This window comes from Sclerotinia sclerotiorum, genomic scaffold (genome assembly GCF_000146945.2).
Source record: "Sclerotinia sclerotiorum 1980 UF-70 scaffold_23 genomic scaffold, whole genome shotgun sequence".
In the NCBI taxonomy this organism is placed as follows: domain Eukaryota; kingdom Fungi; phylum Ascomycota; class Leotiomycetes; order Helotiales; family Sclerotiniaceae; genus Sclerotinia; species Sclerotinia sclerotiorum.
The window spans coordinates 356,446-384,398 of NW_001820813.1; the positions used below are offsets into that span (position 1 = coordinate 356,446).

Below are 27,953 nucleotides of genomic sequence, written 5' to 3' on the forward strand. Positions count from 1 at the left end.
AAATATGAATGGCTACTAGACTGACTGTACTATATTGCACTATACTGTACTAATATGTTGTATATGCGGCATCTCTATCATGACCTCGTTCGATATCACAGTGCATATATGTAGGTAGGAAAGATAAGAAGTGTGTAACGGCTGGTCGTATGGATACTCTACTCCGTACACTCCGTACTCCCTCAACCCTTGGTATTGGGTCAATTCAAGACTCAAAAGGTCGTTGAGATGATGTTTTTAATGCTCACCCGTGCTTTTGAGGGGAGAAATTTATTAGCAAGGATAAGATGATCAAGCTAAGCCTAATTCACATCTAGTCTCAACCCTCGCCCGTCTGTTGGGAGGAGGGCCAAAATGTTGTCAACCATTGAGATGGCTCTCCTTGTAATCCTAGACAAATAATGCGAGAGAACGAGAAAGCGAGAAAGCTTCTCTCTCGAACAACAATTATTGACTTGACTATTTGTCTTTTCTCCGCTCCACCAGAATTGAAACATTAGAAGGTCCCCCTCCTCTTCTTATTTGCTTCATTGATCCCCATCCTCATTTCAAACCCTCAATTTGATTTTTATTTTCCTAATCAAATCAGTCATTTTGTTTTGCTGATCTAGAAAGAGAAAAGTCTCTATATCTTTTGTATTACTGGATATAGACTTTAGAGGAATTCTCAGGGTAGCCTTTTCTTTACTACTTTTTTTTTTAGAGAAACAGAAAGAACTGTCTTGAGATTCAAAAATCTGACTTTGACAGTTTGACCAACGTTCAGAATCCCTTCGCAGAAATTCTTTTTATGATACCCCCCTCGAATACAGCTTAATTTTTCTCCCGCACGCACAATCCTCCACCATGCGTCCCGAAGTCGAGCAAGAGCTCGCCCACACGCTCCTTGTTGAGCTTTTGGCATATCAATTTGCATCTCCCGTAAGATGGATTGAAACACAAGATGTCATTTTAGATGAGAAGACTACCGAAAGAATCGTCGAAATTGGTCCTGCAGATACCCTTGGTACCATGGCTAAGCGGACACTCGCCTCTAAATACGAAGCCTACGATGCAGCAAAATCTATTCAACGTCAAATTTTATGTTACAACAAGGATGCCAAGGAGATTTACTATGATGTCGACCCAGTGGAGGATGAGCCTGCGGCTGCTCCAAGTGATTCTTCACCAGCACCAGCTGCATCGTCTAGCTCGGCACCCGCTCCAGTTGCAGCAGCCCCTCCACCAAGTGCAGGTCCGGCCGCACAAGTTTCAGATGCCCCAGTTGGAGCCATAGATATTGTGCGATCTTTGATTGCCCAAAAACTCAAGAAACCACTTCTGGAAATTCCCTTGACCAAGGCCATTAAGGATCTTGTCGGAGGTAAGAGTTGTCTTTTCCAGTTACTCGAGTCGCAAAAGCTAACCATGGGGTTTCTACAGGAAAATCTACACTGCAAAATGAAATATTGGGAGATTTGGGCAAAGAATTTGGATCAACGCCTGAGAAGCCAGAAGATACCCCTCTAGACGAGTTAGGAGCTTCGATGCAGCAAACTTTCAATGGTCAATTAGGGAAGCAATCATCATCCCTCGTTGCGAGATTAATATCCTCAAAAATGCCTGGTGGATTCAATATCACCGCAGCACGGAAATACTTGGAAACACGATGGGGTTTGGCATCTGGAAGACAAGATGGTGTCTTGCTTTTGGCTCTGACAATGGAGCCAGCAGCACGTTTAGGATCTGAAAGCGATGCTAAGGCATTCCTCGACGACGTTTCACAAAAGTATGCAGCAAATGCAGGCATCAGCCTTTCTACGGTATCTGCCAGTGCCGATGGAGGTGGTTCGGGTGGTGGAATGATGATGGATCCCGCTGCCCTTGATGCTTTGACCAAGGATCAGAGGGCACTTTTCAAGCAGCAGCTTGAGCTTTTCGCTAGATACCTCAAGATGGATCTCCGAGCCGGTGACAAGGCGTTCATTGGTGCGCAACAATCAGAGAAGGTACTTCAAGCGCAACTCGACCTGTGGAATGTCGAACATGGAGAGTTTTACGCTTCAGGTATTGAGCCCGTCTTCACCTCATTAAAGGCTAGAGTATACGATTCTTCCTGGAATTGGGCTCGACAAGATGCTTTGACAATGTACTACGATATAATTTTCGGTCGACTTCAAGCAGTTGATCGAGAAATCGTTAGCCAGTGTATTCGTATCATGAACAGATCCAACCCTACCCTTCTGGAATTTATGCAATATCACATGGATAACTGCCCAACTGAGCGTGGCGAGACTTATAAGCTTGCAAAAGAACTCGGGCAGTCCCTCATCGATAACTGCAGAGATGTACTCCACGAGTCGCCTGTTTACAAGGACGTTGCATTACCAACCGGACCACACACAACAATCGATGCTCGCGGCAACCTAGAATATGCCGAGATCCCAAGATCTAGTGTCCGAAAGCTCGAGCACTATGTGCGAGAGATGGCTGATGGTGGAAAGATTTCAGAATATGGAAACCGAACCAAAGTCCAGAACGATCTCAGCCGTATTTACAAGCTTATCAAGCAGCAACACAAGCTCTCCAAAGCATCACAGCTCCAGATCAAGAGCCTTTACGGTGATGTTATTCGCTCTTTAGCGATGAGCGAAGGGCAGATAATCCCCAAAGAGAACAGCAATGGCAAGGCGTCATCCGGCAAAAAGAACGGAGTCAAGATGAACGACGGAAAGATCAATGGCAATGCCAAGGCTGGAAAGGTTGAGACCATCCCATTCCTTCATTTAAAGAGAAAGGACGAGCATGGTTGGGAATACAGCAAGAGGCTTACAGGCCTCTATCTTGATGGCTTAGAGCAAGCTGCCAAATCTGGTGTCACTTTCCAAGGCAAGAATGCTTTGATGACTGGTGCTGGAGCTGGCTCAATCGGGGCTGATGTATTGCAAGGCTTGATCAGTGGTGGTGCTAAGGTTGTTGTAACTACCAGTCGATTCTCCAGACAGGTCACTGAGTATTATCAATCGATGTATGCTCGCCATGGATCCCGAGGATCTCAACTTATTGTCGTTCCCTTCAACCAAGGTAGTAAACAAGACGTTGAAGCCTTGATTGACTATATTTACGATCCAAAGAAGGGTCTTGGATGGGATCTCGACTATGTCATCCCATTTGCTGCCATTCCCGAGAACGGTCGTGAAATTGATAGCATCGACTCCAAATCAGAGCTTGCTCACCGCATCATGTTGACCAATCTACTCCGTCTTTTGGGTTGTGTGAAGACTCAGAAGTTTGAGCGAGGATTCGAAACTAGACCTGCTCAAGTCGTCTTGCCGCTCTCTCCAAATCACGGTACCTTTGGAAACGACGGTCTTTACTCCGAATCCAAGTTGGCATTGGAAACCTTATTCAACAGATGGCACTCGGAAAGCTGGGGTAGCTTCCTCACTATCTGCGGAGCTGTCATTGGTTGGACTCGTGGTACTGGTCTCATGTCTGGCAACAACATTGTCGCAGAAGGTGTCGAAGCTTATGGTGTACGCACGTTCTCTCAGCAAGAAATGGCTTTCAACTTGTTGGGCTTGATGGCCCCTAACATTGTTGACCTCTGCCAATCTGAGCCAGTTTTCGCCGATCTGAACGGTGGTTTACAATTCATTCCTAACCTCAAGGACTTGATGACCAAACTCCGAAAAGACATAATGGAGACTAGCGAAGTCCGACAAGCTGTCACTAAGGAGACCGCCATTGAGAATAAGATTGTCAATGGTGAGGACAGTGAGATGCTCTACAAGAAGGTCACAATTGAACCACGCGCAAACATCAAGTACAACTTCCCATCATTACCAGACTGGAAGAAGGAAGTTTCTCCACTTAATGAAAACCTCAAGGGAATGGTTGATCTCGAAAAGGTTGTTGTAGTTACTGGTTTTGCTGAGGTTGGACCATGGGGTAACTCTCGGACTAGATGGGAAATGGAGGCATACGGAGAATTCTCTTTGGAAGGTTGTGTTGAAATGGCCTGGATTATGGGTCTCATCAAGAATCACAATGGTAACCTTAAAGGCAAATCATACGCAGGATGGGTTGATGCCAAGACCGGAGATCCGGTTGACGATAAAGATATCAAGAGCAAATACGAGAAGTACATTCTCGAACACTCCGGTATCCGTTTGATTGAGCCCGAGCTTTTCAAAGGCTATAACCCGGAGAAGAAGCAATTGCTTCAAGAGGTTGTCATTCAAGAGGACTTGGAGCCATTTGAGACCTCCAAGGAGACAGCAGAAGAGTTTAAACGTGAGCACGGTGACAAAGCTGAAATCTTCGAGATCCCAGAATCTGGAGAGTATCTCGTCCGCATGCGTAAGGGCGCTACCCTACTCATTCCAAAGGCTCTTCGCTTCGACCGACTTGTCGCAGGTCAAATCCCGACTGGATGGGATGCTAAAAAATATGGTATTCCGGATGATATTATCTCACAAGTCGACCCTGTCACCTTGTTCGTCCTTGTTTGTACTGTCGAGTCTTTATTGGCATCTGGTATTACTGATCCATATGAGTTCTATCAGTATGTACACATCTCTGAAGTAGGTAACTGTATTGGGTCTGGTATTGGTGGTACCACGGCTCTAAGAGGAATGTATAAAGATCGCTTCTTGGACAAACCGCTCCAAAAGGATATCCTTCAAGAGTCTTTCATTAACACCATGAGTGCTTGGGTCAACATGTTGTTGATCTCCTCGACTGGTCCAATTAAGACTCCTGTCGGAGCTTGCGCTACATCAGTCGAATCCATCGATATTGGTTACGAGACTATTCTTGAAGGGAAAGCTCGCGTCTGTTTTGTTGGTGGCTTCGATGATTTCCAAGAGGAGGGTTCATATGAGTTTGCCAACATGAAGGCCACCAGCAATGCCGTCGATGAAATCGCTCACGGCCGCACACCCAAGGAAATGTCTCGTCCTAATACCACCACCAGAAATGGTTTCATGGAGTCCCAAGGTTGTGGTATCCAAGTCATCATGACTGCCAAGCTTGCTCTTGACATGGGTGTACCAATCTACGGTATCCTTGGATTAACTACCACTGCTACTGATAAGATTGGGCGATCTGTTCCTGCTCCAGGACAAGGTGTTCTCACAACGGCTCGTGAAAACCCAGGCAAGTTCCCATCGCCACTTTTGGATATCAAGTACCGTCGCAGACAAGTTGAGCTCCGCAAGAAGAACATCAAGGCATGGCAGGAGTCAGAACTTGAGTATCTTCATGAGGAGATTTCTGCTATGAAAGCTCAAGGGACAGACTTCAACGAGAGCGAATATGCTCAAGAACGTGCACAGCATATCGAGCGCGAAGCTCTACGTCAAGAACGCGAGGTCCTAAACAGTCTTGGCAACAGTTTCTGGAAGAAAGATCCTACCATCGCACCGCTTCGTGGTGCCCTTGCTACTTGGGGCCTTACCATCGATGACCTCGATGTCGCATCTTTCCACGGTACCTCAACCGTTGCAAACGATAAGAACGAGTCGTCAGTCATTTGCCAACAGATGGAGCATCTTGGTCGTAAAAAGGGTAACGCTCTTATGGGTATCTTCCAGAAGTATTTGACAGGTCATCCTAAGGGTGCTGCCGGCGCTTGGATGTTTAATGGTTGTTTGCAGGTCCTCAACAGTGGTTTGGTCCCTGGTAACAGGAATGCCGACAACATCGACCAAGTTATGGAGAAGTTTGACTACATTGTTTACCCCAGCCGCAGCATCCAAACAGATGGTGTCAAGGCTTTCTCTGTTACCTCCTTCGGTTTCGGTCAGAAGGGTGCCCAGGCTATTGGTATCCATCCAAAGTATTTGTACGCCACTCTTGATGAGCAAACATACTCGGCATACTGTACCAAGGTTGAGGCCAGGCAGAAGAAGGCTTACCGCTACTTCCACAACGGAATGATTACAAATACCTTGTTTGTTGCCAAGGAAAAATCTCCTTACACCAACGATCAAGAGGGAACTGTCTTCCTTAACCCAGATGCTCGTGTATCAGTTGACAGGAAGACGTCTGCTCTCACATACGCTCCAAACTTCGCCAAGAAGGTCATCAACAAGGAAAAGGCCGAGAGCACAAAGCAACTGGTTGAATCACTTGCAAAGGGCGCTGCAACAGCTGGTAACAAAGTTGGTGTTGATGTAGAGGATATTGCTGCTATCAACATCGACAACGAGACATTCTTGGAGAGAAACTTCACCGAGAAAGAGGTCGCTTACTGCAAGCAAGCACCCCACCCACAGGCATCTCTCGCTGGGAAGTGGAGTGCAAAAGAGGCAGTCTTCAAGTCTCTTGGTGTTGCAAGCAAGGGAGCCGGAGCACCTTTGAAGGAGATTGAGATTACTAACAACGAAAAGGGTGCACCAATAGTCTCGGTAAGTTTACACTCCTTCATTTTTAAACAACATTCACTAACGAACATATAGCTTCACGGCAATGCCGCAACAGCGGCAAAGGAAGCCGGTGTAAAGGAGATCAGCATTTCTATCTCGCACTCCGATAGCCAAGCCATCGCAATTGCCGTTGCAACCTTTTAGGCTTTAGATTTTTCGTCTCTTCTTGTACAATGGAGTTTGGGGTTTTCTTTTACATATTTAACTAGTACGGGCTTTGCAGGCGCACATCTAGTTCTGGTTGGAGCGATGTGCCTGGAGGGGGTAAAGCGATCTGAACGCCTTTCTAATGCTATGAGATGAAATAAACATGAGAGCAATCAGAAATTGAATCCACGTCAACGATCTGATGTAAATAAATAGTTAGAGAGAGAGAGAGAAGATGGAAAAATTACAATGATAAATTCAAAATTATTTGAGATTCATTGACAGCATTATACATTAATTTTTATGTGCCCAATCTCCTTTCCATTATCACGATGACATAAGAAAGTCTGGCCATAAATGCAGATACCTATAGAAGCAACCTAACCTTTGATCGCAGTATGAGTTTTAAATTGATGTGATGAAGGGATGAGAAGAACACCCAGGCTGAAGCTAAAGCGATCGATAGTGGGCCTGGTGGCCCTCCACTCTGTCAAACGGATGGACGGGGTTGCCGCTAGACCTAGTAGATAGCAATGGATACAAGAAAAGTATAAAAGACACCCTTGGCGTATCAATTTCTTTTCAGTAGGTACTGTAATTGGTATATTTGATGTGTTTTGTTGTTGTTGTTGGAGTTGGAAGGATAGATTATATATTGTTTTGTTTTGTTTTGCTTTAGGTATAGGATTGCGGTTTAAGGATTATTTTATATGATGCTGTAAGATATGGTAAGATACCTAGGTATTGTAAGATCTTAATGATTGTCTACGCAATATGCTTCACGAAGTATATTTGGTATGGAGATCGAAGCGGGCGATTGGATTGCACTGGAGAACCCACGTACCACTTGTTGTCAGCCCTGATCCACGCTGTGTTTGTGCAAGGCTTGATCGGTCCAGGGGCTGTGCTCATTCTGCAGGGCTTTCTTTCCAAGCAGAATAATAAGCTCTTCGTGGGTCTTGCTATATGCTTGCTCTTAAGGTTAAGGGCCACCAGGGCTTAAGGGTAAGGGAAAAGTAAAGTTTCTGGTAGGTTTCTGCTAAGATCTTAGGTTTCTGGTAAAGTTCTTTAAGGCTACGAGGACACACTACATACATATCTGTCAGCAACTGGAAGGGCGACATTGATTTATGAGGGTAGCAGTACAACGGGAAAACGAACGTTTATCGATTGTAAGATTACTTTTACCCTTCATACTTCTGTGCATCGTGCTCCTGCCTGTCATTGGGAGGGCTCGATATTGGACGAATCCATCTCTTAGTATGGTTATACAGCATATACTACACTACCAACCGACTGGGCGACCCATGGACGAGTAACACATACCGAAGTAGAAGGTTACTTACATATACATACTGCAAATGAAAAAGAGCCGCAGCGCTACACAACAAGTAATCCTTTCGCCCTCTTCATTTCTCTTCTAGACACAGACCTCACCTCTATTCATTTATTCGTTCGAAGCACTATCTCCTACCTGGTTACCGTGCGCAATCGTTCAATTTATCATTTAGATTATTACCTAGTATATCTTACATACACAACGTTCTCTATATCTTATACCGCGAATTAGGACCATTTCGTTATTGGCAGATTGGGTGAAACTGGATCCAGGGAAAACGGAGCGGATATTACGTACCTTTTGATTGATCGACAGAAAGCGATCCTCTATACACGTCCCTGAGAATCATAGACGCAAGATTATCGATAAAGGTTAGAACAAGTGGAAGCGGAGTGGCCTCTGCGCAAACTGCCGGACTGGGAACGGTTCGTGAGTGAGCAAGGTCGTCCTTGGTTTGGTGGTGCGCCCAGAGATACTTTTACGAACTACTCGCAAAGCTACTACACCATCCGCGAACTACACTCAATAGTCGCGAGCTACGCTACGCTCGCAAGCTCCCGCCCACATGTCCGACGATTTCGCCGCTCCTGTAAAGGGCATCATAAAGGCACTCGATGCAGGGATCAAGTTGACCAAGAGGATTGCGAGAACGGCGAGTCATGGTCCTGAGAATTTAAAATATATCGCGGAGCTGGCACAGAATTTACAGAGGACTTTGGAAAAGAGTTGTCAAGGTATTGCGGATGCTTACAGAGATGCTGCGGGATCTTGTGGTGAAGCTTTTGCTAAGGCTTTACTGGAGGATGGTGAGTGTTATTGGGGATTATGGAGGTTTTTGGGAGTTATTGACTGATGGTGTGGTAGAATCTATTTCAAATCGATTGAAGGAGGTTAGAATTGATCTCAGGGATCAAATTGATGAATGCCAAGATTTCGATGAGAACCTCGAATCCTTTCAAGCATCAGCTTTCACAAATGTCAAACACCAATCGAAAAGATGTCGGACGGAATGTACTTTTATCTTCAACAATCTTCGGGATCGGATAGAGCAGGCGGATCGCCATCATTTTCGGATGGAAGATAGATCTCCCCCTTTGAGTCCCGCACATATGCCGATGCTGGAACAATCTCCTCGAGGACCACTGGCAACAGGGTTCTCATTTCCTACCACTTCAGCATCTTCAGAATTACCCCCTTATTTCAACAGACAAAATATCGATGATAGAGTTCCTGTATCAAGTCCTTCCAAAAGTTCTCATAAAAAGGAAAATCCATGGAGTTTGAGTGGACCATATTTTGATGTAGGGCCAAGAACTCCTCCTCGTGGCCAATCCCCAGAACCAAGTTATCAGGAATCAATACAAGCTACACCTCCTCCTAAATATGGATTTGATACATCACCTCCCAAGCAAGTATTCATAGCCAAAGAGCTCGTGTATCAAAGGCTTAGCGCAAATGAGGAATTTTTAGAGCGAAAGAAACAGTCTCGTATGTCATTTCACAACGAGTTACGAAAATCAGCGTCCTCGATTGAAGAGAATAGGGCGAGTGAAACTTTTAGTGATGTCAATGCTCACATCTCCGTGGTCCTCAATATCGTCGGCTAGCAGTCCGATAGAAAAGGCATAGTTCTAAAGGGAGTGGATATGGTGAATTAATAGGAAGGAAAAGGAGTCAAGGCCCAGACATCTCAAGGGGGAAGTTCGCGGAATGGTTCATTGAGGGATCGAGATGCTACGCCCGCATCTTCGAGTACAACGAAGCCGGATAATGAATACTTTCCTACTGCATCCTTGAAACCTCCAACGCCAATTTCAGCAACCCCATTAAGTCCAGGTATTAGTGACTATCAACCTTCGGAATCTGGGACATCATTATGGATGAAAAGTCCAGTTAGTCCACCTATGTCTGATATACATGATCCAGCTTCTTGGGGTAGATTGGCACCTGCAACCACTTCTCCAACTTCTACTGCATCACTAGCTTCTACACTACAGCTGCCTGGTTTTGGAAACGGAGTGGAAGATGGATTAGAAGTCGTTCCCATTTTTGATAGTGGTTTAGAAGTTGTACCAACTCAGGATCCTGAACCAGTGCCAATACAGCCTTTAAGTCGCATTCCAGAATATCGGAGTCAAAGTCAATTAGCAATGCATAGAGCTATGACCCCTTCATTGAAAAGCTTAGATTGTCCTATGAGACATGATAGTTCGTTTTATAAATTTGAGGGGTTTTGTCCAGGGGCTAAAGCGATGATTAGAGGGGAAACAGGATTTAAAGTTGTTAAGAGACCTTCGGTATGTAGGATTCCTTCGTGATTACTTTGTTGAAATTTCTTTGGATATTTGGTTCGCGTTTCCCTGCTAATACTTAGGTTTGTTTTAACTGACAGAAGGATCAGGGCCATTATAGTGCTACTTTGAGTGCGAGATGTATTAAATGTGCTTATGAAGTGGGTTGGAATGATGTGGAAAAGGATAGATTACTTGATCGTATGTACAACTTGGTTTTAAGGGTGGAAGAATGCTAATGTTGGTTTCTAGGTTCTGGTATATATTCTAATACTGGTATTCGATGGCGTCAAAGATTTATCTCGAAATGTCACCTTAAAACAACTTCAGTGGATGATCCTATCTATGGTGTAAGCACTTCTCTTCAACTCAGCTTTTAGGAACAGCAACCAACTAACATTTCCATTCAGTGTATATTCTGCATTGAAGATCACCGCACAGTGGAAGACCATGATGCAACTATCTTCTTTAGCGTAACATCCCTCTTCCGTCACCTAGCCCGTCACCCTCGTCCCCTTCCACAAGTAACGGGTATAACAACTGTCTATGGCATTCAACCACCTTCAGTCCTCGATTTCGATATTCAATTCACTATTCACGAACCCAAACTTTCTACTTACTGCATGTTCGAAATAGCATCTAAAGTAGCTTCTCGTCCTTCGGCTCATGCAACGATAACCCATCATCCAAAACCTACTGCTAAAACATTTCGTGATCCTGATGGTCAACCAACTATGCATTTTGCAGATGGTGCAAAGATTGTGGGAATAACGTTCCCGGAACGTTTTGGCGGTAATTGGTGTATAGGTTATCATGATGGTGAACGTGGATCATTCCCCGCAACGGCTATTTCTCTCCTCTCACCCCCACGAGATGAGGTAAAAATGAATCCTCAAAGTTCTCTTCAAGCAGTCGCAAAATGGGATTGGAAACCCAAAGATAAAGAAGAAGGATGGTTAAAATTTTCAAAAGGAGAGAGAATTTATAATGTAGGATATGCATGGCAAGATCAATGGTGCTGGAGCGGTTGTACCTCGAAAGGAAAATGGGGTCTCTTTCCCAGCAGTTTCGTAGAAGATCTAATGAGTACCGATTCATCCTCTGGTAACGCAAAAGCATCTAAAATCCTAGGTACAGATATAGAGAAAAAGGAACGTGGGGGATTAGGAGCAGCATTTGGGTTTTCGGGAAGTAAATCTAGAATGGTTAGTTTTCCACTGAGTAGAAATAGAAGCGCGAGGAGTGGGCAAAGTCCAGTTCAGAGGGATGATAGGGAAAGAAGTGGTAGTTCGCTAAGTGGCTTTATGGGTTATGGACATCATAGGGCTGCTAGCGTGAGGAGTAATGGGAGTTCGGCGAGTACGCCGAGTAGTCCGTTGGTGTCGGTGCAGGCGGGTTTGGAGGTTGATAAGAGGCCGGGGACTGCTGGGGGTGGAGAGGGTTTAGTTGGGGGTGGAGGTGGAGGGGGAGGGGGGAATAGAGTTAGTAGTGGGAGTGGGAGTGTGAGTGGAGGGGTGGTAGGGAGTAGTTGGTTGAGGAGTTAGGCGTATTGGGTGGATTTGGGGGAGATGCATGGAAGGAGGAAAGCCGAGAGCGGGAGAGCTGGGAAAGAGGGGGAAAAGAAGGCAATGGAGGAGGGAAGGGAGGTGGGGATATAAACTATGATTATTACGACATACGCATACATCAACATACAACACACACAAACTAAAACGAAAGACACGGATACCCTTCTCGGCTGAGGAATAATACAGTCAGTATCGGATCTGATATTCACATTTCATATTTCACATTCGATATAGCTAGGATATTTGATACAAGCCGGTGTTGAAAACAGGACAGGACTGGACAGGATAGGATAGGCAGGACAGGACACGGAGTGGATATGGATATGGATGAAACGCAAGGCTTGCTTGCATGGGCTTGGACTTATGGAGATATGCATTACATTATTAGGATTGTTGCATTGGATTGAATCTTTGGATAGGATAGGATAGCTTTTTGGATATTGGATAGGATATTGGATACCATAGTTTTTTGTTATTGTTATTGTTATTGTTATTGTTATTGTTATTATTGCTTGCGCTTTTCTTTTTAGGTCTATAGGTGTTAGTTAGTGTCGAGATCAATATCAACATCAAATTTAAATTCAAATTCAAATTTAAGATGTTCTTTTTCTTTTTCTTTTTCTTTTCTCTTGATGATCTGGTGATTTAATAATTTTATAATCTAATGATATAAGTAGTCTGGGGTTACGAGTATATTATATAAATATATTTTTGATCTTTTATCTAGGTTCTATTAATATATATATATATATCTCTCTCTCAAAAGATTTTATTAATATGTGTAATCTTACCTAATTTCATGGTATTTAGATTGAAGAGTTGAAGGGGAGATGAATCAAGGAGATGAGGAGATGAGGTTGGTTTTAGAGAATATCCATCTCATTTGTTGCAATATGGTATGGATCGTTCATTTATTCATTCATTCATTGTATATTGCAATATGAACCATTCATGCATGCAATCCTATGAATGAATGAACCAATCAATCAATCAAAATAATCGATACTATTCTAGTATCTTCCTTCCTTTCCCTTCCCTTCCTTTCCTTTCTTCCCCTTCTTCCCTTTCTTCCCTTTCCTACCTCATCATATCCTCCTCCCCTATCATTCTATCCACATATGCAAATCTTTCCCCGTTTCATTCCTCTTCCAAAACATCCATCCATTCATTCTTCCTTCCATCCATCATATCATCATCAGCAGCAGCAGAGCAAAAGTCAAAAAATTGCAAAAAGTAGTAGCAGCAGAAGAAAGAATCCATTGTTTGATATTTAACAGGATATTTAGTAGCCAACTTTAACAAGATAATCGACCAATTTTTGAACAGTCTCCGAGGTGTTTCCTGCGATCATTGGGTCGACGTATCGAGCTATGACAATTGCTTGGACGGTTTTACCGATGACGAGACCATCTTTACCCTATTTTTCGTAAGAGTTGAGAGATTAGCTTGGATCTTTATGAATATACTTATGCTGAAGTGGAAGTATAGGAACACGTTGTATGTGTTGATTGTTGAAAGGTTGGAGAATGAGTAATGAATGAGATGACAAATGTAAGGCTGAGAAATTATACGGAAATATGAATGAACATACCTTTTCTAGCAAAGAGAACTTTAGTCTCCTCATCCACCTTTGTAAGAACATATCTCTCGCTGCAGATGGGATCATTTGCATATAAATTCATCTGTCTTTCATCAAGTCCCTTTTTGACTCTACATTCGGCGGGTGTGATCTAGAGAATTTATGTAAGCGCTTGATTCCAGTGAGATTTCGTATATTTGTGCTTGGTATCCATCCCATAATCATCATTCCATCTATCAATATGCGAAATCAACCCAGCAGATTTATGTATATATGTGTGAAAGAAGACGAGATGGATAAATAGATATCGAGGAGTTGATTTCGTACCGGAAGTCAGGGCTGGTGGCCCAGCAAGAGTTTCCCTCCAAATTGTAGATAGCTCCCTTTTCAACATGTCCGCTTCCGCAAAGACTATTACTCCTATCAGTTTCCTATCCTATTCCATCTTTATCTCGTCATCTCGTTATGGATTCCGTACCTTTGGTCGATATAAGCTGTGCGGAATCATTAGTAAACGTCTCCTTTCAAAGTAACCATTCATAGAGGGGTCCCAAGGTCCCAAGGAGGGGTAAGCACAGCTCCACCTTGACGATAGAAAGAAAACGATATAAACGTACCCTGCCACGACATCTTGAAGAGTGTATATTTGTTGATATGAAGATTTTCTTTGAATTCTTGCGATAATGTGAGAATCACCAGATATGGATTATGGAGGAGAGGAAGGTTGAGTTGTGATAAATTTTGATGAGGGATCCAGTTTATGTTTCTGAAGTCAATGAACGAACGAAACGAACGAAACGAACGAACGAACGGTAAATAAAAGCGTTCCCGGTCGGATTTTTGGCTGCTATGGGCTCGCTTGTTTATTAGTTTGATGGCTGGCTTTGGTGGGGTTGATTTGCTGAGTTGTTGTTTGCGGTGTGTGATTGATGTCCACCGGTCTTGATGGATGCAATCATATAAAGTGGTACCGTACCTCTTTTTTCTTGGGTGCTGTTGTTGTTGTTGTTGTTGTTGTTGTTGTTGTTGTTACAAACTTTGAACAAAGGAGAGAATTGAATGGAGAAGATGATTCAGTGATTTAGAGATTCAGAGATTCAGAGATTCAGAGATTCAGAGATTCAGAGATTCAGAGACTCAGAGTATACTGTGGATGGTCCTGAATGCAGAGTGAATATAATGATTGAATTTACCTCATTAACCTACTAGGTACATACTTCCAATGCTCTTGATATTCATCTTACCTCAAGATCAAAGAACCACAACTACCTAGTAGATATCTGCATTAGACGAAACATTCCGCTGTCACAGGAGAATAAAGCATAGCAGTGCAAAGGGGGTGATGCTTATTTTGTGTAAAGATGTTGTGGAGGATCTTGAATCTTGGACTTTGATTGCATTGGAAGGAATTTCAGCTGTGCCAACATAGCTGTACGTAGTAGTAAATATAATATGTAAGCCGGAAAGCTTCCAGGATTTTGACTAATGCTGCGTGAAGAAGACAGTTACAAATAGCCACAGTATCTAGGAATGCATCTGCGTGTCATATTGTCTCATGAAGATGCTTCTTCAAGGTACCACCAGCTTTACTAATGTAGCTGGAGCTGTAGCTACGTTGCGATGCTACATTGAATAAGGCGGAAAAGCCTCTTACACTCTATGTTATGCATAAGTGAAGGTAGCTAGCTATCTAAATACAGAGTAGAGGGCAAAAGTTGCATTATGATGTCTTGGAAGGAATCATGCATGTTCGAGCGCATACAATTGCACAAATCCTCACCGGCACAATGATACCAACGGTGAGGAAAAGATGCATCGTGAGATGGCATTCGGAGGATTGATAGCATGGATGGCACGAAAGTAATATGGCAGGCGATTTACTCCGTCGCCGGTATGTAAGTTCGAAGCTCAGACACCGGCAACCGTACGTGGCAATTGACCCTCTTTCCATTCGACAGAGTAGAAAAGAAGACCAAAAGGGGGAAATTTGATGATTTTGATGTTACTTGAACTTCTATATCTTCATTATTGACGACGACCACAGATCAAAGAGTAGTCTTTTCCTCTCAACCCTACGCATTCAACTGATCTCGAATAGGAATATGATTTCCGAAGCTTCTGAATTGAGAATTCTACTTCATCGGCGTTTACTTTAGTATGCTGTTACTACATGATTAAAGTTTCTCTCATTTCGTCCTACTGGTCGATTGAGCATCTCGAAATTCTCCGTGTACTTTATAGAAGGCTGTTGTCGTGTACACTGTGGATTCTTAAAGTCTTTAAATTACTATTAATTTCACCAGACTTCATTTCTGGATTCCTCAAACCAATTCCGGATGGGATGGCGGATCTGCGGCAACCACATTGAGGTTCTCAGTAGAGGGTCCTGGTGGTGGTCCCAACTAATCGGGATTCACCTGTATCATATTGTTATCTCGCCGACTTTGGAATTGTATAATACAGTACGAGTACTTTTCGAAGCCAGTCCGTAGGGCCACATGGATAGAAAGTCTTACAACTTAAGTATAAAGTCCTGGAAATTTCAATGAACATCATAAGATCTTACAATTTTTGAAGACGTTTCAAAATCTACATCTTTGTCGTCGCGGGATCTTTTGAAACCCGGTAGGCTAACGTAGCGTCCGCCATTTCCATTTTGAGATGTCTTTCAACGGTGTGAACGAGCTTCCTCACTAGACCTTTACCAAATCACGCAGTCTAAGTATGTGAGGTGAAGACCCGCCGAAATCTCCTCTCAATGAAGTTTGTCTTGATTCTCGTATCGGGGATAATGAATGAATGCATTGACTGCATTGAGTCATATGAAGTATAGAGAATATGTAAAATGAATAAATATATTGTTGCTATGATGTTCTGTAAGAAGTTCAACTCTCAGCTGGCTTCGATGGCCTATCAATTAACATGAGTTCATGAATTCCCCTCTCTGGCGCCTAGAAATTATCTTCCCTTTGCCCTGTAGGAGCCACGCCCCAGGTTGTGTTTTACGGAGATATACCGGTTGCTACGCTGTCTAAAGACCCTAGCATAGAAATTGCAGATCTTAAGGGATGGTTGTCATTGATACATGTGAGGATATGAATTGCTTGTCTGTGAGCTTAAATCTTTACACTAGGGATGACTTCAGTTGATTTAGAACTTGGAAGAGTCAATGAATAAGGTGACAGATTCTAGAAATTAAAAAGATCAGACCATCGTCTAGATATAGAAGAACATCTTGGCAAAACAAGGTCAAGCTTTTGGTTGCTCGGTTTGACATTCCTCAATTGTTTCGCATCATCGTGAGCTGTATCAAAAGTTGATGGGATGAAGGAGGTAGGCGAGATAGGCGCTACAGTACTGTAATACTCAGGCTTGTTGAGCAATACACGGAGATCCTATCCATGAAATGCTTGTGATGATCTTTGCCTCGAGATGATCTTCTTGGCTCCTTTTACGGAAAGCTCTCACGCGTATACGTACGAACAATGAAGAGACGATGTTACTGTCAAGTCGGCGGAGATTAAGTACAGTTAGTGCTTGGCCTGTATGACGATTACTGCCTGGCAAAGTCGGTAGCGAATCCTTTACTGTTTCATTAGAGAAGGTGTTGAATGTGAGGGACTAGCATGGCAAAACGTGCTTGTCACCTTGATATTAGAAACCGCCAAATCCAGAGCGTTACATCTAATTGTACATCTAATTGTTTAGATGTCGATAAAGTCATTTAGATGACTGCTATGGTAGGTACCACATTAGGTATCCAGTTTCTCTCAGTCGGTGTTAAATTTTGAGCCGCTTCCCTCGATTGAAACAATGGCACAGAAAACCCTCAAAATGATAATTTTGGCAAACATATCTTCATCTTATCATTGGATCACGACGAGGATCGTAAGATTAAACCATCTCCACAACAAACATGGTCCCTCATCAAAACGTGATTTCATTCGCTTGTTTTCACTGCCTGCATCCTCAAGGGTCATCAGGCACTTTTCGTCAGGGTCAAATACCTACATCAATACAGAACACCGGGCGTAAGAACTTGAGAGAGATATACATCTCACCATAACAACCATACGTTACCATATAATATAAGCATATGTGTCTGATGTTTCGAAAATCCAAAACAGTTTGAAATCCCAAATCCTTATCCTTCTACAGCGAGCATAACATTTCTACATTCTTAGCTAGTCCCAGGTCAAAACCGTCAAACAGTTCGGTACGGGACGGATAAACTCCCTTGCCCGAACCATGAAATGCCTAGGGAACAAATTCTAGACTCCACAATCCAAACAATCTCATCCCATGTCTCCATGTCTAAAAGGCCCAAACCGTTACAAAACGCCTAGTTTTGAAGCCATTTAAAGGCATTGATTTGTCTAACCTAGAAGGCCGTTCGACGAACTGCTCTAATGCTATTGTTGACTACACAATCTGACAACTTTTATGATGATTATGTGATTATGTGATTATATGACTCTCCTCCGTATATGATTATACCCGTATCTTTCGTAATCCTCCCCACTCGCTTGGCATCGCCTTGTTCAAAATTTACCCCTTGTTCTCTAGAAATCTCCAAATTAAACGTCCCATCTACCTCAAACAATAAATCACAATATCCCGAGATACCCCATTTCTTCTTACTTGCTTTAGCTTGCAGGGCTGAAGGGCATTTTTGTGCGATGCAACTCACAGATAAGTCATATAACCATGCTCCTTCCCGTTTGGTTATTCCTTTTCTCCTCTTCTTTGTCATATCTCCGATTTGCATTCGATTTCTCTCTCTGCCAAAGAGTAGGTATTCCACTCTTTTTCTCCTCTCTCGCCGCGATTTTTCCGCAATCCAAGGGTCTCCTGGTGTAACCCGTCCGCTCCTTTGAAAAATATATTCAGTCAATATAATCATTACACCATCTTCTGTCCGTCACATCACACTTCGTCATCATCAACATTACAGACCAATTTTATTAGTTCAGGAAGGCACGAAAGTTTTACGTTCAAGATCACATCCCAGGAATAGGCCATGTCGAAGAATCTTACTAGGTCGAAGTCGGTGATGGACCGTTTTAGAGGTCGAGGCGCACAACATGTCACAGATGATATACCGCCGCCCAAGATTAGAGATGTCAATAAATTTCAAAAATTCGAATCTGGACGTGAAGATCAGCATAAACTTCCCGAAAGACCATCTACATCAGGTGGAACCAAAAAATCAAAAGGGAATGCTCTGAAGAGGGCCAATACTGTCAAGAGGGAAACACGGGATGATCTATTCTTCAATCCACTAAGAGCGCATGGAATAGATGGTTCTACTTTTTATGACTTCCCTTTACCTTCTAGTCGTCGGCCTCCGCCTTCACCAATCGTACCAGAAGGGATAGATGGTCCTGATTTTTATAACTTTCCTTTACCTTCTACTCGGCCGCCACCTTCACCAGTCGTACCAAAAGGGATAGATGGATCTACTTTTGATAACTTTCCTTTACCTTCTAATCGACCGCCACCTTCACCGGTCGTACCAAAAGTGATAGAACCTTTACCGCGACCCAAAAGTCCTGATTCTATCAAGGCAAGTGAAACCCTTCATCCTAATGTTAGTGAAGTGGAGATTGGTATGGCACTTGGAAGCCCTTCTCATCCACCAGAGAATACGCAACGGGATCAACAGTCTTACGAAGTAGAAACACCAAGTACTCCCCATCCAATGGACGAGATGTCTTGCATTGCCGATTCTATTGATGCTCCGAAGCAAAAGAAGGGACGGAAGTGGTTTGGATTATTTGGAAGTAAGAAGGAAAAGACAGCGACCCCATTCTATCAAGTTAAACCTGAGTCACAACAAGAAATACCCATGAGCCATCCTTCTTCACCAGAGGCCGAGCGTGGTAGATCTCGTGGTCGTTCAAGTTCAAGTACAACTAGAAAGAAACCTGATATTAAAAGAGCGCAAACGGCACCTATGGCAATCACGACACCTGATTTACATTTTCCATTCCAACCTTCATCTTTATCAAGTATCCATGCTTCAACTTTGACAACTATTGAAACTTCTGACTCAACAACTATCCAAGATTCAACGTCAACAACTATCCAAGCTTCGACATCAACAACTATTCGAGCGGGAACTCCAGATATTCGTGTTCAAGATTCTATTCAAGTAGAAATTCCACAATCATATCCTAAAGCATCGCTCGAAAGTCCAAAGCTTGCTCTGGCACTCCCTTCGGCAGAAATGGAGAGATATAGTGTTATGTTTGGGGAGATCTTACAAAATCCTTCGATTATCACTCCCTCATTACTCCAAAGACGTCAAGCAACACTTAATAGACTTAGGAATGAAGAAGAAGCACTCGCTAAAAAGGTTTATATTCTTTCTAGTCCATTTGAAATAAGCTAATAACCCAAATTAGGAAGCAGAACTTGAGGCTCGTAAAAAGGCACTGTCGAAACGTAGGGGTACCTCACCAGAACCGAATCATAACAACTCATCATTCTCTCTCTTTCCAAGTACACCCTCACGACAAGGTGATGAAAACTCACCAACACGAGAAAGGTCTCCGCTAAATAGATCTAACACCACTCCCGCTTACCTCTCACCTAATAGACCCTCATCCGCGAGGGGTTTAGGAAATGATAGACACGCAGATCTTGTATCCAACGACGAAACGCTTACCGATTGTCACGGACATGAACATCAAGATTCTTTTTCGAGTACATCTACCAAGAAACCAAGTAATCGATCGAGGAGATCATCATCGAGCTCTCCAAGGTCAAGACCGCAAATTCAAATGGCACGTACTTGGTCACCAGATAAATCCCAACCTTTTTCACCATCCTCCGCGGAAGGCTCAGAGGCAGATGCAGGTTTCACGAATGGTCAAAGAAAAGATGTTCTATATTGCGCATCACCATTAACGGCAACGAAATCAAGATTCGATGAAAAGGGGTCAACATGGCAGATGATAAATTCCAAAAAACAAAATCGTCAAGCACCGTCGTCGGTATCTGGATCAACAACAAGTGAAGCTAGCACTGTTTCATCATCACACTCTAATTCATCATTTTCAAGTGTACCGGGTGGTTCAATTACGATTTCAATGCCAATGCCTGAGCAGGAAAACATGAGAGAAAGAGGTCCAGTGAAAACATCAGCAAACAATCAGGCTCCTCGAAATCCCAAAGAGATGAAAATCCCCATCAAATATACACCTGGACCACGACCAATAATCTCATCATTCAACACTACAACTCGATCCTCAGTTTCCGCACCTCGGCCTCCTCTCAAATCTCCAATGTTTGAAAATCAAGGCCTTAGACCTAGACCCGCGATTCAAAGATCAGCTTCGACCGCATCCCCTGTCACCATCTCAAATCGTCCTCCACTTCGAATATCTCCTATGACATCAACCAACAATTCTTCAGCCAGCATCTCCACACCGCGTAAAATTCCTCTCCCAGTTTCCCCACGTCCGCATCCCCATCGCTTCATCGCAACCCCAATCTCATCTCCGCAACCAGAACCTTCCTACATTTCTCACCAAAAACAAGAATCCACCTACTCTATAACTCCATCACTTCTCGATGTTCAAATAGATGACCACCTCGACGTCCCAGGCGCCCACTCTCGCGATCCCGAACAAAAACGTCTCGAATCAGCAGCCGGTGTCTCAATCGCACGTCAAATTTCCGTCTCACGTCAACAACGTCAATTACTCATCCCCATTAAAACTAGTGGTACAATATCCAGAAAAAACCCTGGTGATAGGTCTCCGGGATTGAAAAGTCCTTTTGATATACAGAGTGAACGAAGTCCTATTTCTGCTGGATTTGGAGCTATGAGGACAATGACGGGTGGGGATGCTAGTGAAAAAAGGGATTCACCGTTAGAAAGCTTCATCGGGTCAAGTCTTCCTGGGGGGTTACTGTCGAATCAAAATGGGGGTGACGTACGCGGAATTCGTATTCCAATTAGTCATCCACATAGAAGAACAGAAATCCAACAATCTTCTATACCCTCAACACCGACTCTGATGGTCCCAGACGCAGAAGAACGATGGGGTACAGGAAATTCGAACGGATTGATGAGTAGTAAAGACAAAGTGGAAGCAATGATGAAAGGGAGTAGAGGAAGTCCAGCGATAGGGAATAATGAGTGGGAGGATAAAAGCATGAAAATGAGTGTTAGCCCGAGGATTGAAATGGGGAGTGGAAATCAAAGTAGGAGGAATGAGAGAGTAGTTGTTGGGGAGGTTTGAGTTTGACCTGATGGTTTTTGGATTCGAGGAGATATTAATAACTTATTCTCATTCCTTTCTTCTGTTCTGTAAGAAGGACTGGGAGGGAGAAGGATTGCACGTCCATGTTTACATCGCGGAATGGCATGACATTGCATGGAATGGAATGGCAGTTTACGTTACAATACGCTATTTTCCCATCCCATACATTTCGACGTGCAACATATTCGCCATTTTTAGGATATTTATTTATGGGAACGAAAACACACGGCCAGATACGCAAGATATTATCCATACCTTTCTTTCCATCTTTTGTTTTTATATTATCTTATTATATTTATTACTTTACGAATAGCTCCTGGAATGCATTTATATCGGATAGTCGGCATTTCTGTTTTATCCACATTCAAATTCATATTCGAATTTACATATTTATCTTATATTCGCATTCGCATTCGCATTTATATATTCACATTACAGCACAAAATATACATCATAAAACCAATACCTTCCTCTCTTCCTATCTTCTATTCTTTACAGACCCCGATGATACAAGCTGAGAATAAAGGTCTGGGTTTAGATTTGGGTTCGATATAGCAGGCAGGCATGGTGTTCTACGGTTGATTTTAGGGAGCGGAGCAGAAAAGGATGAGACGGGACGGGACGGGACGGGATGGGATGGGAAAAGTAGATAGGGGGTTTTTTATACCACTTTTTTCGATTATTTTCGATTATTTTTCGATCTTTTTTAGTTATTTTTGTTGATTGGTTGGTTAATTGATTGTCTTTTGGAGAGACTTTATGAATTGAAGATTTAAGGTGTGAGATCTGAGTTGCGGTTTGGGGATTAGAGCAAATACAGAGAGAAAGAAGAAGAGAGAGGGAAAAGAAGAGAGGGGGAAAAGAAGAGAAAGAGAGAAGCAGGAAATGATGAAATAAGTTAGATTAAAGAATAAGAATAAGATATTTTACATTTACATATTTACATATATTATTTATTCTCTTCTACTAATCTCAACAATATCAAACCAAATATAAAGTTACTACTACTACCACTACTACCACTACCACTCCTACAACAATACATCAACAACTTTCCCCCAAAATGTTCCCAACTTCTCAAGTCCCCCCATCATAAAACTCCCTAAACCTCAACGCTCTCCCCATCAATACCATCAGAGTATCAAATTCCACCAAAACCCCACTATCAAAAAGCGCAAAAATCCGATCAAACTCAATAATATTCTTATACTAACCACATGATCTACACAAATAATCGTACACTTTTTTGAAAAAAAACTCTGCAACCTACCGATAAGTTCTTGTATCACTTTTGCTGTTTCGGAATCTATATTATTTATATGACAAGTAACCTACGTAGGTATTTGTTAGCTAGGTTAATTAACCTTAATCTTAGGACGTCCTACTTTTTCAATATGTAATTATCAGTTGTGATTGTGATTGATATATATGGAAAACGAAGTATACATACATACCTACCTACTTATAACTTCATCCATAAGTAATTATTTTCCTCTTCCGAAGCAGCGCTCGCGCAAGACAGAGGAGTTGTTTTTTCCGCGGGAAAAATGTATATGGGGTGATAATCTCGCGTGTAGATTATGTATATGTATATGTATGTGCATACCATGTTTCTGATCATGAAATACATCCCAGAGATGAACTTTCTTCAATGCAGCGATGATAGTGTTATCTGGGATAGAAGAAGTAGGATCGAGATTCAGAAAAATGCTGCTTCCTTCGATGAATATGGATTCTTGGGAAATGGTGTTGAGATTGGTTCTGAGGAGTGAGAGTGGGAGAGTGGATAAGTCGATATTGTTGATTTTGAGGGTGGTGGTGGGGAGTTCAAGCATTTAGAGAAGATAGAGGAGTAGTGTGCTCTTGCCGCTGTTGTGTGATGAGTTGGTTAGTTGGGGTATGGATAGGTTTGGTTGCTGGGATAAATTGTGACGTCGACTTGCCTTCCTATTCTTCCACAAATACCTATTTTTTCACCACTTGCTATTGTCATGTTTATGGTTTTTAAAACAGGAGGAGAATCGGAACTTTATTTCTTGAGGTCAGTGTATATATATATATATAAGTTTCAGTGATATAAAAGCTCACCTATAAGAAGCCGAGACATTCTCGAGAGAAATAGCCCCAGAAGATCGCCATTCCTCTAAATCTATTTCTTCAACATCTTGTCGAACCTCAAACGGAGTATCACGAGAAAAAGAACGCACTCTAGAAACCGCTTCTATGGCGGTCTCCAAGCCCGTCCATGAAATAATGAGCATTGTAAGCGCCTGATTCGTACTAACGATATTAGCAAGCGCTACACCCACATCGGCAGCAGTCATCGAACTCCTCACCGTCACGGCAAACACCACCACAATGATCACAAACACAGCAGTTAGAATGTCAAGCACGAATGCTAACCATCGTTGAATACATGCTAGTAGAAGGGCTTCTGTGCTGTATCCATCAGAGCATGCATATGGTTCTGTTTCTGTAACGCACTTTGCCATCCATAGGCGCGAATCGTTGCGAGTCCGTCTAAATTTTCGAGAAAATGCGAGTAGAGTGGTGCTTTGGCTTCGATGTCAAGAAGTCGCAGTTGGTGTGATGTGAAGAGGTAATATCTTTGGATCAAATAGACGGCGACAAGTCCGAATGGGATTATGACGGCAAAATACTTAGCAGTGATGCATAGGATGATTGCCCGCATGATGGTCAAGACGATACTTGGGATATGTGGGTATTAGCAAGTATTTTGTGGCATATTTTTTGTCATACGAAATTGTTAAGGAACCAAGGAATAAGTACCTTCAATGGTGTTGATGCTCGATACTTGGAGATTTGAATCAATAAGTTGCATATCTTGGCTAAATCTACAAATAGTCAGCCTCCAAACCCTTCTAATTTAGGATGTAACTTTTACCGATTCATAGTTGTGCCAACATCAGTGGTGGTTAGAGATGATAATGGTGCTCTGATATGCGGACGGAGTTAGCAAAATATGGATGGATCAACGACTAATTGATGATACGGATTAACCCTTACTCAAGCGTAGATTTCAATATATTCTGATGTAAGATTTGTTTAGAGCGAGGTATGATAACTAATAAAATTTGCCTGGATAGTTAGCATATAATATATATATATATATATATATATAGTGACTCGACATAGGAAAAGCGTCTCACCAACAAAAGACCCATAAAGTCACGAGAGCAGCTACACCAAGTAAGACATAGACACATAAATACAAGGCGAAGTCTTTATTTGGGCTCTGTTGATTAGCATTCACCCATTTCTGCAGCCAAAATGCTATGTTACACCAAGTAAGTTAATAAAGCTTCCGACGAGATTTTGGAGGTCTTACTTGAATACACCATGCAGAATGCACTTAACACGGCCATAATTAAAGCAAGTGCTACATTGCGGGGACCAGATGCATTGCAGAAGTATTTGTAAGTACTGAGGTCACCCTTTTGTCGTTTATTATCAAGTTCGGTAGTGGTGGCGGTTTCTATATTTTTCTTGATAGTAATAGCTTCCTTTTCAGGCTTGATATTTTCTTTTTTCTCGACAGATATATTGGGTTCTCCTTGACTCAGAAGCCTAGTCACATAACCTCCACCTCCTGCAGACTTTAGCTGTGTAAAATCTCCCTGTTCTAATACTTTCTGCTGTTGTCCAATGGCAATGATATGATTTGCGCTGCTAAGTCGGTGGGCTGATCAATCAGTATAGCTCTTAAACCATTTAAGTTTAAGAATCTTACATTTATCTGTCACTACAATAACGGTGGTACCTAGATTATTCAAAAGCCCTTCGGGTCCAAAGACATTATTGAAAACGTGCTCTTCTGTCCTAGCATATAATCCAGTTAGCACATCGTCAAATATTGCCATCTTCTTTCGCGAATAGATCGCTCTAGCAAGTGCCTGCAAAGGTCAGCAAGGAGCTTTATCGCGACAAGCGGATGTTACTATTCGCTGTTTTTGTCCACCGCTAACTGCTATTCCACGACTACCTAGAATAGTCTGATCACCAAGTGGTAGATCATACATGTCCTTTTGCAGTGCGCACGCATTAATTACATTTTCATACCAGAGAGGCTCAAAATCATAGATACCAATGATGTTTGCCTTGCAGTTGCGTTGTAGAGCTAAGGGAATTGATCGCAGAAGGACATTTCCCGTGAGGAAACATAGATGAATCCCTTTGAAACTCTGGTTTCACCAAGGAAAGATTTAATCAGGATGGACTTTCCGCAACCCACTGGCCCCGACTATCATTATTAACGAGCTGGCTTGTATCACAATGTTAATTTCTTTCAATGTTGCCTGTCCGCTTTTAGTCCATCCAAATGTTGCATCTACCACTGAGATCGCGGTGCCTTTGCTAATGCTAGATTTTGTTGCTGCCAGTGGCTTCATTTCTGTGATATCAACCTGAGAAGAGTGTGCTCCTACAGAAACGTTTGCTGAGACGAAAGTACGGTGAGTAGGAGAGTCTTGAAGACATATCCTATCATCCTTTCGACACTCAAATTTAAGGAATTCTTGAATGCGCGTAAAGGAGACAATATATAGCAGACATCATTTGTGGGAATGCTTGAATCAGTATAAGCAAGGGCGATCCGATCAATGATAATACTGTCAAGGAAGTGAAGGCTTGCGTGATCAACAATGCCTGGTCCCCCTAACCGGACCGATGATAGTTAATAACGCAAAAGTTACCACAGGACCTAGTATGCTTGTAACATCCGCTAATATTGTATTAGATATAGCCTCATACAATCATTTATTGTACAGAACTACTCACAAATGACTATGCTCCAGACCAAAAGTTTTCGGTATTGAAACGAGGATGTGGTCTCTTCTAAGCGAACATTCTGGATTGTTGAAGACACCAGATCAGTTAACCCGTTCATTTATATTTCTTTGATCGAGCTAAGCATTGAACTTGTTATTTTGAGCTGGTCTTGAATAGCAGCAAGCCATACTCCCTGACTTCTTCCTACTCTAGAAGACAGTAGCATAGAAATCCCAGAACAAACTGCTGTCCAATTAGCCTCTAAAACATTGCTTAGAAATTGGACACGTATCTAGGGCAAGAATTACTAGAATGACGCATGCAGCTCCAAATTGTCTCTCGAGTAGGTAAATGGCAATTGCGAATTCTAATGGTGTAGCCCACAAATTGTGAAATAGCTACGAGCACTGGGCAATTCTTTCTACATCTGTGCTTATTAAGCTCGATGATGCGCTTTCTTCAATAGCAGTGCTGTGCAAATTTTGCGTAGTTGAGTAGATGATTGTGACAAGACCGCCCAGATTTTGGTAACAGCTCTTAAGTTTTCATATGTGTAACGACCTGATGCAATCTATGGTCATATCCTGTTAGTCATTTGTATCTGATGGGAAGGAGATCTAAATCTTACGGCTGCACAAAAGAATACCAGTATATATGCACCAATCAGACCATATCCATCATTTTTATTGGAATCTAGGTCCGATGATGTTATGTAGTTGATCAATGTATTAACTAAGAAAGGTTGGGCGTATGTGAACCCAGTCACGCATAAGCGTGGGCATATGCATATGGCTGCAAGCAATGGCTAACTAAAAGTCTTTCCTGTCGTAAATAGCAGAGCATGTCTTTTGGGGTTTAAGCCGTAGCCATAAAAAAAAAAATCAAACCATAACGCCTTGAAGCAAGTATCTCAAAATGCTTCCGCGACTCCCAAGAGAAAATAATAGTGATAGGCTCAGGTAGAGTTGTAATATGGTGGAAGGTCGAACTGAACGATTATGATCCATGAAAGATAAAATGAAAATGGAGATAGCTTCAATGATTGTTACTGCAGCCGTCGCCACCGACAGCCGAGTTCGAATGACATCAGGTTTAGTCCATTGTACAAGAAATACAATCTGGGAGAGCAAGATACAGAAAGCAATTGATCTGAAATTTTAGTGTTAGTGACTTTTTCGCCATGGATAACTAATTTAACCACTCGAGTTCTCAACACAGTTGAAAGTCATTCACTAACCTCGATAACTGCCAAAAACCACGGCGAACTTTCTTCCGGCTTCCCCAAAGCTGTACAAGACGAGCAGGGACGAGAAGCAGGAGGAATGCAGATGGTGCTAGTGATAAGATTGATTCTTCAAAAACAAGAGTAAAGTCGAAATTTTCTCGACATCCTTTGAGTACTGGCCCGAACGAATCATCTTGATCGATTCCACACCAGCCTGGCTGAACGGTGTCGAAGGAAACCATGTTTTAAGATCTGGAAAGTATGAACGGGGTTGAAGGTGATAGCAGGTTAATTATTTCCAAGAAGAAATTCAAAAGGGTTTAATTATACTAT

The 27,953-nt window shown here is 42.5% G+C and overlaps 9 protein-coding genes across 9 annotated transcripts; 7 read left to right on the top strand and 2 right to left on the bottom strand.

Moving 5' to 3' along the window:
- Positions 1-846: 846 nt before the first annotated feature.
- On the top strand, positions 847-6,554 carry SS1G_13074 (hypothetical protein; the record flags this gene model as incomplete). The annotated part of the gene is made up of 3 exons (XM_001585932.1): positions 847-1,363; positions 1,423-6,392; positions 6,444-6,554. The coding sequence occupies 3 exons, from the start codon at positions 847-849 to the stop codon at positions 6,552-6,554; spliced, it is 5,598 nt and encodes a 1,865-aa protein (XP_001585982.1).
- A 1,907-nt stretch (positions 6,555-8,461) lies between these two features.
- SS1G_13075 (hypothetical protein) lies at positions 8,462-11,731 on the top strand (the record flags this gene model as incomplete). Its single annotated transcript, XM_001585933.1, has 6 exons — positions 8,462-8,702; positions 9,073-9,384; positions 9,568-10,193; positions 10,289-10,388; positions 10,440-10,537; positions 10,598-11,731. The coding sequence occupies 6 exons, from the start codon at positions 8,462-8,464 to the stop codon at positions 11,729-11,731; spliced, it is 2,511 nt and encodes an 836-aa protein (XP_001585983.1).
- A 1,306-nt stretch (positions 11,732-13,037) lies between these two features.
- Positions 13,038-13,964, bottom strand: SS1G_13076 (predicted protein; the record flags this gene model as incomplete). Its single annotated transcript, XM_001585934.1, has 4 exons — positions 13,038-13,172; positions 13,347-13,405; positions 13,662-13,745; positions 13,952-13,964. 4 exons carry the CDS (start codon positions 13,962-13,964, stop codon positions 13,038-13,040), a joined length of 291 nt encoding a protein of 96 aa, XP_001585984.1.
- Positions 13,965-14,263: 299 nt separating this feature from the next.
- SS1G_13077 (predicted protein) lies at positions 14,264-14,419 on the top strand (the record flags this gene model as incomplete). Its single annotated transcript, XM_001585935.1, has 1 exon — positions 14,264-14,419. One exon carries the CDS (start codon positions 14,264-14,266, stop codon positions 14,417-14,419), a length of 156 nt encoding a protein of 51 aa, XP_001585985.1.
- Positions 14,420-15,199: 780 nt separating this feature from the next.
- SS1G_13078 (predicted protein) lies at positions 15,200-15,740 on the top strand (the record flags this gene model as incomplete). Its single annotated transcript, XM_001585936.1, has 3 exons — positions 15,200-15,229; positions 15,515-15,609; positions 15,638-15,740. The coding sequence occupies 3 exons, from the start codon at positions 15,200-15,202 to the stop codon at positions 15,738-15,740; spliced, it is 228 nt and encodes a 75-aa protein (XP_001585986.1).
- A 1,510-nt stretch (positions 15,741-17,250) lies between these two features.
- On the top strand, positions 17,251-17,680 carry SS1G_13079 (predicted protein; the record flags this gene model as incomplete). Its single annotated transcript, XM_001585937.1, has 2 exons — positions 17,251-17,365; positions 17,523-17,680. The coding sequence occupies 2 exons, from the start codon at positions 17,251-17,253 to the stop codon at positions 17,678-17,680; spliced, it is 273 nt and encodes a 90-aa protein (XP_001585987.1).
- Positions 17,681-18,387: 707 nt separating this feature from the next.
- Positions 18,388-21,586, top strand: SS1G_13080 (predicted protein; the record flags this gene model as incomplete). Its single annotated transcript, XM_001585938.1, has 2 exons — positions 18,388-19,692; positions 19,742-21,586. 2 exons carry the CDS (start codon positions 18,388-18,390, stop codon positions 21,584-21,586), a joined length of 3,150 nt encoding a protein of 1,049 aa, XP_001585988.1.
- Positions 21,587-23,214: 1,628 nt separating this feature from the next.
- Positions 23,215-23,379, top strand: SS1G_13081 (hypothetical protein; the record flags this gene model as incomplete). The annotated part of the gene is made up of 1 exon (XM_001585939.1): positions 23,215-23,379. One exon carries the CDS (start codon positions 23,215-23,217, stop codon positions 23,377-23,379), a length of 165 nt encoding a protein of 54 aa, XP_001585989.1.
- Positions 23,380-23,691: 312 nt separating this feature from the next.
- SS1G_13082 (hypothetical protein) lies at positions 23,692-27,862 on the bottom strand (the record flags this gene model as incomplete). Its single annotated transcript, XM_001585940.1, has 11 exons — positions 23,692-24,041; positions 24,092-24,315; positions 24,513-24,563; positions 24,635-24,692; positions 24,957-25,310; positions 25,359-25,447; positions 25,883-26,063; positions 26,405-26,474; positions 26,928-26,966; positions 27,511-27,544; positions 27,633-27,862. The coding sequence occupies 11 exons, from the start codon at positions 27,860-27,862 to the stop codon at positions 23,692-23,694; spliced, it is 1,680 nt and encodes a 559-aa protein (XP_001585990.1).
- Between the last annotated feature and the right edge of the window lie 91 nt (positions 27,863-27,953).